The sequence below is a fragment of the Stomoxys calcitrans genome, chromosome 2 (genome assembly GCF_963082655.1).
Source record: "Stomoxys calcitrans chromosome 2, idStoCalc2.1, whole genome shotgun sequence".
Taxonomy (NCBI): domain Eukaryota; kingdom Metazoa; phylum Arthropoda; class Insecta; order Diptera; family Muscidae; genus Stomoxys; species Stomoxys calcitrans.
The window spans coordinates 219,677,508-219,689,664 of NC_081553.1; the positions used below are offsets into that span (position 1 = coordinate 219,677,508).

General features: G+C 41.7%; 2 protein-coding genes across 5 annotated transcripts in view; one reads left to right on the forward strand and one right to left on the reverse strand.

Moving 5' to 3' along the window:
- Positions 1 to 339: 339 nt before the first annotated feature.
- Positions 340 to 12,157, reverse strand: part of LOC106095333 (arrestin domain-containing protein 3) — a 31,956-nt gene continuing 20,138 nt past the window's right edge. The window contains exons 2-4 of one of the 2 annotated variants that reach the window (XR_009396965.1): positions 1,712 to 3,103; positions 1,023 to 1,636; positions 340 to 956 (exon numbers count right to left, since the gene is read on the reverse strand). Coding sequence is in view for 1 of the 2 variants with exons in the window: in XM_059362077.1 (XP_059218060.1) it covers positions 1,578 to 1,636; positions 1,712 to 3,103 (1,451 nt within the window). In the remaining variant the exon portion in view is untranslated. Of the gene's footprint in view, positions 1,637 to 1,711; positions 3,104 to 12,157 lie in introns of both variants that reach the window. The other variant, XM_059362077.1, reaches the window with a different exon arrangement.
- Positions 7,184 to 9,884, forward strand: LOC106095334 (tetratricopeptide repeat protein 14 homolog). Of its 3 annotated transcripts, XM_059362075.1 has the most exons (7): positions 7,184 to 7,266; positions 7,547 to 7,853; positions 8,132 to 8,343; positions 8,513 to 8,724; positions 8,808 to 9,017; positions 9,084 to 9,505; positions 9,557 to 9,884. In XM_059362075.1, exons 2-7 carry the CDS (start codon positions 7,568 to 7,570, stop codon positions 9,787 to 9,789), a joined length of 1,575 nt encoding a protein of 524 aa, XP_059218058.1. In that variant the 5' UTR covers positions 7,184 to 7,266; positions 7,547 to 7,567; the 3' UTR covers positions 9,790 to 9,884. The 3 variants fall into 3 exon arrangements, with proteins under 3 accessions (XP_059218058.1, XP_059218057.1, XP_059218059.1); XM_059362074.1 differs by having other exon boundaries at positions 7,227 to 7,853; XM_059362076.1 differs by having other exon boundaries at positions 7,227 to 7,853; positions 9,631 to 9,819.

A 12,157-nucleotide genomic window follows, 5' to 3' on the forward strand; every position in this document is an offset into this window, starting at 1 on the left:
TGCAATAGGCACAGGGACTTCAGCAGGGTAGGCAATGACAAGGAGGACGGTCAAGCAACTTTTGTGTCTGATGAGTAGAAGACAAAGAATTATGAATGAATACTATCTGTGCCCAGATTCCCTCCAGCCACTTTGTCCATACTCTCTGACCGTATCGAATACCTTCGATAGTGTCACGAGCACCGTCCAATCACATGGACTGGACTGATTAAAGCCACGGCAAATATGTGCGGTGATGGCATGCAAAGCTGTTGTTGTGCTATGCAGTCTTCGGAATACATATTTATGGTCGGTGAATGGAAATTATCCTACGAGACTCGGGAGGAGTAATGCCTCAAGCGTTGTGGCTACTGGTGAGGGAAGATAGACCGGCCTGTACGACTCCCCCAAACTCGTGTCCTCTCCAGGCATCAGTAGGACCCGAGGACCATTTTCCAGACATCGGGAACTATAAGAGTGTTCAGAGACAGGTTGAGGACAGTGGTAAGGTACTCAACTCCAGGTAAATACAGATTCTTCAGCATCAGTGTAGAGATTCCTTCGGGGCCCAATGCCTTGGATGATTTGGCGCCACGGATGACATTCGTAACATCGCCCACGGTAAATTGTGATGACTGTACATCGATATGACGACTGGCTCTCCTCCTTGGAGATGCACAATAAATTGTAGGTTGAACAACCTGGCGCATTTCTTGTTTCATTTGTATCACACGACATGTACAACTCTACATGAGCTAAATTTGACATCTTATAAGACACCTACATACCGTGTAATAGATCCTTAAGTTAGTAGATACATAAGTAAAACGTAGACCAATATTAACTTCGTGTGGGGGTTTTCACATACCGAGAATCCGAAATGGCAAATAACTGTGAAATTAATTGGCAAAAAGTGGCTTATACTTGTGTATGAGGACTGTACCATAGTGGAAAGCAGTTTATTTTTTGAGCGCCATCTGTTGAGAATTTTTATCATTACTGTGCTTTTATTAGAGAAAATCGAAAGTATGTTTGCCACCAACCTGGTCGCTATGTACGTTCAGTCATGGACAAACAAGAAATGTTGTTTTTAGACATCTGCTGAGTTATTGAAGCCTTATAGGCATATGTGTATTTCCCTCAAAGCTTTGTTGTGCCAACTTTTCTCTTCTTCAAGTGTCCATACTTCCAATGGGCTTTGACCAGGGGTATTTTTTAAGCATAGCTAATTAACTTTTTGTTTTCCTTTCTTCTTCTTCTTAATGAACATTGAATTTGCTGCTTAAGCTTAAAGCTTAATTGGCTTTGAAGCTTTTACATTAAATATGTAGGTTTGGTGTATGGGTGTATGTATGGGATTTCATTTTTGTTTTCAAATTTGCTACAATAATAACTTTTCCATCACTATTTTCATCATAGTTATAATAAATCCCTTTTTATGTCAACCTGCATGGGGGGTAGAGGGTTGTGGTGGGATGGGTCTAGTAACTTGTTTCCAAATTGTTTGGTTTTGCTATATGTTATATATATTCCTATAAATGTCATGTCACTTTATCAAATGCTTTAGGTTGTCTGTGGTCGAAGCCGCCTTAAGTGCTTCATTTTGGAGTTTCCGGTGGAGCAGTGGCACTACCAAAAAGTTCTTCATAAGAAGGAGCTAGAAAAAAAACACAAAATGACAACAAAAATTAGTAAACATTTCCTTCATTTAATTATTTCTCTCTTTACTTACGCAATTCATGTGCGCCGGGTGGTGGTCTAATGGCCATGTAGGTGGATGATGTTACCGAAGCATAATGCCCACTGATACTGCTGATTTGGGCCGAGGTCAAATGTGCCCTGGGAGGGGTGGCTGTTGGTGTGGTACCCTGCTGTGATTGTGGTGGCTGTGGCATTAACGAATACTGCGGCGAATCCGATAAGGGCGGATAGGGTGGCATATGGGCCGCTGGTGGTGGATATGAACTTATCATCAGCGGACTACTTGAATAAGGCATATATGGTACATTAGAATTACTACGTAAACTAGCACGATTTAGAGGACTATTGAATTGTGATGAAGAACCGGAGGTATAGGAGAGTGCGGTACCCCCCACCGCTGGACTCAAAGTAGCTGCCGACGAATCAGAGGTGGTGGAATGCAGTGAACTCGACTCACTGCTATATTGTGATGAATGCGAGGGCGAACCAATGGAGCTTTCCAAAGGCGGATACATACCAGACCCCGAGGAAGTTTCAAAAGGATTGCCTACGCCCATATCTCCACCATCGGGAGGCATGGAAGGACGTGTAGGTTGACGCACCGATGCTTCAGTCTCATTGGTATACATTTTGAAAGGCATATTCAAGACAAGATTCTTAAAGAAGCCCCTCAAAACGGCCTCCACCCTCAACTCATACGAAATGTTGATGACGCCCGACAACTCATCATCCGAGGGTTGAGCCGTATCGGGTATCAAGAGTTCATGGGCAAATGACCTTTCACTCTTTTTGTGCACCGAACCGGTTTCCTTGTTTGTCAACGGTACAATTTCCACTTTTTGTACCCTCAGCGGCAAGTGGCTATAGTAGCAGATATATTGGAGTACACAAAAACGTAGTTTTTCCACATTCGTGCCACTATTATTGGTGACCGTAACACAAATCCTCAATGGCTCTCCACGGACGGCAAAATCTTCGGGCAGCAGTGCCAACATACTAATGGGACGCGAACCGAATAGGCTAATGGTTTTGGTTATTTGTTTCTCTAGGGGAGTGGGGTTCAAGCGATACATTGGAGGTAAAGGCATATTCTTCATTACCGTTATGGGTATTGAGTGGCGTTCATCGAAGGACCATGGCCTCTGTATGAGTATGCGCAGCTTATACTTAATCGAACCATGACTACCTTTAAAACTTGATGGCAGATTCCATTCCAGCGGCATTGAAAAGTCAAATGTGTGTTCACCGGCACTCAGTTCGATGCCTCGTGGCTCGAATACCGACAGTGGTATCTCATTGTGGGCATAGATCTCTTTGCTGGAATAGAATAGGCTGCGTGTGCTTTCATTATTGGAATTGGAGTTTTTACGCAGTATTTCCATCCATTTGCATTTGCCTTTGCCGGTTATTTGAACTTTGACAGCTGTAAGTAAATAAGAAAAACAGAAAAACTTTGTGAAAATAAGTGGAAAAACAAGAAAATCTGCTGGAAATAACTTGAAATGATTTTCTCTTAAACACTGTAATCAAATCGGAGAACTGCATAAAAATATGCCAAAGGGACTAAGTGTTTCACCCATAATTTTGTGTCTTATCCTCGCAATTGCGGGGCATAGGCACAAAAGGAACTCAACTGTCGCCAACAACTTCTTGTCATCGCGCACCCTCCGGGAGTCAAACTCTGACGTTGCAGGACTCCTATGATTGCATGTGGAGGTGGCGATCCTCGTCAAGCTCTTATAGGCCAGCAAGCTCGCTCTGGTTTATACGACTGATCGCCGCAGGAACATGATGATAATTGGTTATTTAAATGCGCCAATAACTCGCCTTGTCGTATCGAGCATCATATGCACTCAGTATTTGCCCAAGAGTCCACATCATGGGCACGCGTCCGGTAGCTCAGCTTCTAGTGACAGCGATGAACACTGCACAGATCGGACCTCAAAGTTCCAGCCTGTGTGGTGCTCACAGCTATCCTGTGCCGGGACTCCTATAAGCCCGAAGTAATGCTTCCCCACCCCAGAATAAGCCATGCCTTTTCTTGGACACAACGTGACCCACAGCTGCAGTCAACTCCTCATTGGCGCGGTAATCGTTTAAAGCGTCCCCGCTATCAACAAGCTCGCACAGACACGGGCTGACTAATCCCGAAACACGATCCACGCTTTTCCGCGATAGATTCCTACCCAGCTCGCCAGGAGGTTAATACCCTGCTACTCCCTGATAGCTCAAGACCCAGAAGAGACTGACAGCCTTTTTATGGTTCAATAAAAATTCATGCTTCTTCTAACCACGAGGCCCGACATTAGAGCCTCCAGCGCCGCCTGACTTTCCATGTATGTTTATCGTAACACTCTAATCAAGCCGCTGCTTTTGCATCAGTGCCTTCAGGACCTGGATGATCTCTGCCTGAAAGTTGCAACTCCTGACCAGAAGCCTGTATCCCCAGATTCCAAGGAACCCAATGAAAACTCTTGCCACCAAACCCATGGCAGCCGGTTGTACATACCGGATTGGCCCGATGGAGTCTTTCATCTGCAAGGGTTGCAGCCTCAGTGTATAACATACTGCAACAAAAAAAAAGACTCTTGCCATGGTGCCCCGACCTATCCGTGTACAAAGAAGATCTCACGAAGGTCGAAGTACCCCCAGTCCAGAGATCCATTTCCAGAAAAACTACGTCCAACCATTCAAAAAGAAAGAACTTCCCTGGTTCGAAAGATCTTGACGTCTCGGTTCAGCCAGATGCCCATCCTGGCAGGCATATAAGTTGGGTTTCTTTTCGTAATCCTATTTCCAAAGGGAATTTTGCAACCTGCAACTTTCCGTTCACATGTTTTCTGCCGAGCAAACGAAACAACTCCACCAGGAATTTTATAATGTCTCTTTTTGCCACGGGCTGAGTCTTCTCAGCGATATATTTCTATATGCAGGTGTCTGCAACAATGAAGTCTGGTTAGAGAAGCAGCCTACCGCGAAATAAACGGTCACCGAAAAGTGGCAGGTACTTTTTTCAGGTTGAGACGTTGAAGTCCCCTTCACTGTGTCTGATTGTTGATAAAGAGGGAGGTAAGAGCAAGACCTTTAATATACGTCTCTCGCTTTCTTAACCTTGCGAGTACAGAGCCTACCGCTTTTGATCGCTCGTTAGCACTTAGAGATACAGGACTCGACATAACATGTATCAGGAGAGGATTTCCGATTCACATGATTTATTGGCGTCGAAATTGCAGAGTAGTGAGTTGGAATTACTGTGCCCTCAAGATCCTCACCTGAATGTGGAGGCCACCGTAGCAGAGGTTAGCAGAGGTTAACATGACCACCTATGACTCTGAACGCCTGGTTTCGATTCCTGGCGAGAACATCAGAAAACATTTTCAGTGGTGGTTTTTTCCCTCCTAATGCTGTCAACATTTTTAAGGTACTATGCCATTTTGATGTAGTCATGCTGATGTAGATGATGATAGGCAGGAACATCAGATACTTTTTCAGCGGTGGTTATTTCCTTCTAATGCTGGCGCCATTTGCGAGGTACAATGCCATGCATGGTCATTTAAAAAATTTTCCCCAAAGAGGTGTCGCACTGCGGGACTCCGTTCGGACTCGGCTATGAATAAAGGTCCCTTATCATTGAGTTTAAACTTGAATCGGAAAGCGCTCATTGATGTGTGAGAATTTCCCCCTTCTCGGTTCATGGTGGTAATGTTCTTCCTTAGGGTAATGTTCTCATTTGGGGAGGGATGGCACCTCAGAGATTCGTGCTGCATTTTCAAACCCCCTTAATTTGAGTCCCATTTTGACATGGCCGGTAAATGTGTGAACAGTTTGGAGGGTGTTTTGAGGCTGGAGCGGACACCAGCACTTTGCACTGAAAATAGATATCAAAATCGTTCTTTATTCCCAACGAAATTCAAGTTCAGTTTAGGGGGTGCTTTAGGACGTACCCCAAAACACTTGGCTCCAAAATTGGATTTGACGTATCTTGAGGAGGAAATGCGTCACCTAGACTTGAACGCAAATTTTAATGTCGTATTCGTCATCTACTCCCTTATACCTATCATTTGAGTCCCATATAGCCGTGGTCAGCTAATATGCCCATTTGCGGGTGGGCGACCTCCCATTACTTGGACCTAATGTTTTATGCCTTATTTGTAATCTACTGCCTAATACCTTTCATTTGAGCCTCATATTGAAATTAACGTCCAATACGTCTGTTTGGGGGAGTTTTGGGGTTGGGTACTTAGCCCGATGAGTACTTAGACTTAAATTTGAATACCATATTCGTATTCCACTCTCCAATACCTTTCATTTGATATCGGTCCACTTTTGTTTTTGAGTTGTGTTTTTGGCTTAACGGGGAGGGTCTTTCCCCATTCCGATACCGAAAAATTATATAGCCTATGTTTCCTTCCAGAGCAACCTACACAATATGCGAAAATTTCGAAAAAAATCGGTTCTGCCGTTTTTGAGTCTATACGGAACAAACAAACCGAGTCCCATATATCCGTGATTGGCTATTGTGCCCATTTTGGGCGTTTTTGTGGGGGTGGGGTGACCCCCTATACTTCGACATGAATTTGTATACCAGATTTGTTATCTACTCCCGCATACTTTTCATTTGATACCCATATTGTCCTTATCAGTCCATTTTTGACTTTGGGTGGTGTTTTTGGGGTAACGGTGGAGGGTCCGCCCTCTTCCGTTATGAAAAAATTATAAAGTCTATTCCTACTTCCTGACCATATTCGTAATTTGCTCCCTAATACCTTTCATTTGAGTCCCATAATGTCATGATTTTCAAATAAACCTATTTTAAGGGGTTTTGGGGCTGGGGCGGCCGCCAGGTACTTGGACCCAACTTTTATTATGAAATTCGTACTTTGCTCTTCAAAACCTTTCAATTGAATCCCATATTGTCCCGATCGGTCCACTTTTATTTTTGGATAGTTCTTTTGGGGTAAGGGAGAGGGACCGCCCCCTCCCGATATCAACAAATTATATAGTCTATGTTTCCTTCCAGACCAACGTATATAATCTGTGAAAATTTCAAGCTAATCGATTCAGCCGTTTTTGAGTCTATACGGAACAAACAAACATACATACAAACAAACACATATTGAATATTGTATATAAAGATTTTTTAACTTCGTTTTTTGATTTTTCAATTTTCAGAATATTTTTTTTTTAATATGGTCTTTCCCGATTATATCAATCCATCGGAAAGTACTCATTAATACCTTTCATTTGATACTCATTTTGGCCAGCTTGGGGGTTCTAAAATTTTACGATCACCAGTGGGTATTCTCTGGTACAACATGGCCCACCAATGGAGCTGGACGAGGGGCGCTATCTCCACATCCGAATATGGCTACAACAACAACATGCTCTTGTTTTCCTTATCTAATACATTCACTTTCGTCTAAACATCGCTGTCCGCTTGGCGTTGCAATTGTGTGCCAATCATGTACCGTCGCCCGCTTACACGTTCTCAAAATAGCGGCGTCAGCAAATAAAAAGGCGTGACTATGAGCTCTTTTTGTAAATTAAAAAGGGAAAGAAAAAGAAATACACATCGCAAGAAATAGGGTAAGTGGCCAAAAAATTGCAGATAATATTACTAATTTTTTTACTTGGAAAGAAGCAAAAGATACTAAAGAATGTTAAAAAGCTAAAACAAATAAAATTACATACAGAGGAATCAATTTATGAGGCAATATTGTAGCTTGCTATGGACTATGGTTGCTGTTCCCAATGTATTTATGCGGTTATACATACACATCACTATATGCCGTTGGAGCTAGCATATATGGGATAAAATAAAGCGAAATATGTATATTTTAAACCATTCATATCCTCATCATTTCAGTTGCATTAGCCTTCGACCAGCATGGATGGCGAATTGATTAAAAAGGCCTTGTGCTTCCATGGGAAGCCAATGCAAAAGATATGGGACGATGAGAGAGGCGTTGGCGATTTGCAAGTTGCCGGTGTACCAGAAGATGGCAACTATAGCATTTACATGGAAAGGCAAAAATTTTTCACTTTTCAGGATAGAGCCAAGCGTCTGAAATTGCATCAGTTTTTGGCACGCAAAGCCAGTGATCTTTATGATAAGGAGCTAAGTGCTATGCCTGCCAAGCCGCTCAATCTCGACCAGTTTAGCGAAGATAAAAGTAAGTGTAAAAGTGCCAAGCAGACTGGATGTTGTGAGAAAAAAATAGTTGTTTAGTTTTAAATGTGGAGTGGCTGGCTCAAGGGATGAATGAGTGAAATTTGTTATGGAAAAATTTTGTATAATTTCCAATTGTCGCCTTTTGTGATAGAACTTTATTTTATGTAATTTCTTTACTACATATCTCTTTTTTCGATAATGGTAAGCTCTGGCTTTTTAACAGCTATGTTGTCTTGTTGTGCTGCTACACTCACTCAGCCTTTGCTTTTTAATTTTTAGATGCCTCCATTGTGGCCGAAATTCCCCCCTATGAGACATTTCTCACCAAACACCAGGAAAAGGTAGTAAGGCGCATCTTGGAATCCATAAAGCCAGGAGATATCATATACGCCTGTGTGCTAAGAGGCAAAAGTAATTGCCTAACACCACTAGTCAGGCCACTATGCACCGATGGAAAAAATTGCAAACTTCTGCAAAATTTTAAAATCAAGGTATGAGAGCAATTGAAACTGGTAGGGATTGTCAGAAAGTAAAAAAAAACGTTATGATTTAAGAATTTCATTTAAATCTGGTAACTAATGTCCATTAGTTACTCAAACACAGGTCTGCTCCCCTACTCACTTATCACATATAAAGTTATGCCATTTACTTTCTTTTTAGGCTACTATACCGGAACATTTAGTTGGTCCGCCCATAGTGGAGAAAAATGGTGTAACCACATATATTGTGGCCAATGACTTTGTACGCTGTGAGGTTGTTGATTTATCCATTGATGCTGATCGCATGACCCTAAGTTTGGAGGCTAAGGCTGAGAAAAATAAAAACAGAAAACTGGGTAAAATAACACCTGAAGAATTGCCAGCGTTATATGGGTAAGTGGCTTTTCTATATGCATTGTAAACTAAACACTCTACTTTCTTCAACTCCCCTTCTACGGGTTTTCTATTTCATTTAGTAAAATGACTGCAAATCCTTCAAAGCCCTTTGAGCAACATTTACACGAGGCCAAAGAATTGGAAAATCCCAACTATGACATATTATATGCCTCTGTGGGTCTTGATGTTAATGATAATTTCACACTTATGCATAATTTGAAAAGTGGTTTTGCCCACAAGGAATATGCAAAAGAGTTGAGACAAGTACAAGCAAGTAAATGGGCTTTTAGGTAAGTCAAGTGGTAAGGCAAAGGATTCACAGGCAAAAAATATAAAAAATGTTTACCCTCACATAGGTCTGTGGCCGAGGGCATAGAATACTTTAAGGTGGGTCAACACGTTGAGGCGTTCCAATGTTTGAATAAGGCTTTAAATATAGACCCCCGCAATGTTGAGGGTCTGGTGGCTCGTGGAGCCTTGTATGCCAATAAAGGTTCTTTCCTTAAGGCTGTGGAGGATTTTGAAAAAGCCCTCAAGTTAAACTCCTTACATGTAAATGCTCGCAAGTACATGGGTGAAACTTTGGTAGCTTTAGGTCGTAGTTATGAGGAGGACAATCGCATACAGGAAGCCGCCAAGGCATATCGTGATTGTTTAAACATTATACCCAATCATGACCAGGCTGGCATGCTTTTGGAGGCCATACAACATAGAACGGGAGCATCTGTGGACGCCCTACAGAATCCTATGATACCAGGGCATATGGATTCCCTAGGAGGTAAATACAACTGTAATGGCTGAGATAATTTGCTCCTTATTTCTTTTTTAGTGTGTATGAAAAAAATCCTCAGTAAGATGCAGAGAAGAAAAGTGCAGCAAAGAAATAATAGTTTAACATTTCAGATAAAAATTCCTCGGCCAGCAATGGCTCCCATTCGGAAGATTCATCTTCGGATTCTGATTCGGATTCGGATGGTAAGAATGAGTTTACATATCACATTTAAATTTTCATACCTTGTCATTTTACTTGTATTGCTACCTAGAAGAAGTAACTGGTGGTAATAGCCAGAAAAAGGAAGCCTCATTATCACCACTGAGCAAGAAATTGGCTTTACATGCTCAGGAATTAGAGGCTAACACCCAGCACTTCCATCGCCCTTTTTACATGTGTGAACAACAACCTGCAACGGCAAAGGCTGCACAAGCCCAGGTTTTTCCCAATGAATTCAAGGTAAGTAGCATTATGATACTTTTTCCATAGAAACGACTACATTCATGTGGTAACTTACAAAATGTAATTGTAGCTCGATGAAGATGACACCGAAACTAGAGTTCGTAAGCTATTACAGGATGCCTCAAAACATAAGAAAGATAAGAAAAAAACCAAAAAATCCAAAAAGTCTAAGAAAGCTTCCAAAGCTGACTCCAAACAAACATTAAATCCTCCGAATCCCAAGTAAGCTGTTGTTCTTCAAAGTCTTCAACACAAGCAAACCAAAAACCACTAAACTTAATAACAATATATTTGCAGACTAGCCGAAATGGATGCCAATATAACATCCAGGGAAATAGCATTAAATGAAAATTTAAAACTTTATGAAAAGTCTATAGAACTTTTGAGAAAACGTCAAGAGATTTTGGACCAACCACCACATACATCAACGTCTGTATATTTCGGTTCTAAGAAGAAAGAAAGGTCAGAATCTCCACCTCCAGCACCCTCTATACGAGCGGAAAAGTCGCGTACTACGACTACTACTACTGGCTTGGGATACCACACAATAGGTCTTGGCAAATTTCCCACACAAACGGCCAGGAGTTCGAATATGAATGCGTCCACAGGAAATAGTTCAAAAAATGTTCAAAAGTTTTCATTTCAAATTAAAAAGCCCGTTAAGGTAGACAAATTTGGCTTAGTGCGTCTATCGACGCCTGTGTTAACAGGTAGTCCAAATTCTAAAACGCCTTCACCACGTCGCAGAAGTGACTTAAGATCAGTGTCAAAATCACGTTCCAGATCACGCTCGCGACGACGAAGTCGTAGTAGTCGTCGTTGGCATTCTCGTTCTCGCAGTTATTCGCGTGATCGTTATAGTAGTAGACGCCGAAGATGTTCCCTTTCGCGTTCTTCATCGCGCTCAGGTTCATATGCCAGGCGCAGACGAAGTTCTCGTTCTCTTTCCAGGCACTCGAGAGGACGCAGAAGGCGTTCACCCTCAAGTCGTCACCATAGTTCCCGTTCCCGTTCTCGATCTCGTTCCACATCATCACCACGTAGGTATCGGCGTTCGCCCCCACATTGGTTTAGAGGTAAATTTCGTGGTCGAGGACGCGGAGGATATCGTGGTATTTATCATTCATCGAAATTTGGCAATCGGGTGTGGAAAAATCCCAATTCTAATGCATCACCTGAAAGTCCAAAACCTTCGTCCTCCGATGGCCGTTGGCAACATGATAAATACAATGAAAATGCCACCGATGACCCCACCATAGAGGAGATCGATGAGATTATAAGCAAAGCCCAGAAAGAACGCAAGCAAAGTATCATTGATAATGATAAGGATATACTTAAGAAACCGAACAAGTGGTAAACATTTTATTAAATGCATACATATTTTCTAGTTTTAAAACTCATTCGTACTAAAATGAAAGTTTTGCATTTAAAATGTAAAATTTAAGATAAACTACTCCAAGACAAAAAAAAACGTATAAAATTACAATAAAACAGAATAAAAACCAATTCAGTTTTCGCAATTTGCAAACATAACAGGAAAGTATGGACTGAAAAACAAATTCGGCAGGGCCGAATCTTCTATACCGTCCAACATGGATCGCGTTTGTCAAGTACTTTGAATGACTTTTTCAAATATTTATGCGTACTTCATGTACTGTCTACATCCTCGTCAAGCTTTTGTAGGTAAGCAAGCTCGTTCCAGTCCAAAGGACCGATCGCCGCGGGAACAGGATGGTCATTGGTTATTAAAAGGCGCCAATAACCCGCCTTGTTGTATCGAGCATCATAGGCACTCAGTATTTGTGCAAGAGTTGGTGCGGCCCGACCTCTCAATGTGACTTTCCGCCCGATACCACTGATTGTCCACGACTGCGATTGCAGCTACTCCGTATGGCGCATTCCGAATCCAATTAAGAGCAAATTTTTTCTACAAATTAAATTTTGAGAAAAATGCCTGCAAAAATCTAATTTTGAATATTTTTTTTTAAGAAACCAATATTGAGGAAAATTTTTCAAGTATTGAAAAAATTTTCTTCGATAATCAAATTTTCATAGTTTCTACGTAGGTCAAAACTCGATGGAATTTTCAAATTTCCATTTTTTTTTTGTGTGTTTCGGCTACTCACACTGAAAATGACACGCCCTCTCCTTTTGCTCCCACACAAACCAATTTTCTGATTTCACTTCTTTGTCCCT

Excerpts from the sequence above, each read along its gene's own strand:
- LOC106095334 (XM_059362075.1), top strand. The coding sequence starts at position 7,568 with ATGGATGGCGAATTGATTAAAAAGGCCTTGTGCTTCCATGGGAAGCCA. Across the intron at positions 8,344-8,512 it reads TGCAAAATTTTAAAATCAAG|GCTACTATACCGGAACATTT; the intron begins GTATGAGAGCAA and ends CTTTCTTTTTAG. Across the intron at positions 8,725-8,807 it reads GAATTGCCAGCGTTATATGG|TAAAATGACTGCAAATCCTT; the intron begins GTAAGTGGCTTT and ends TATTTCATTTAG.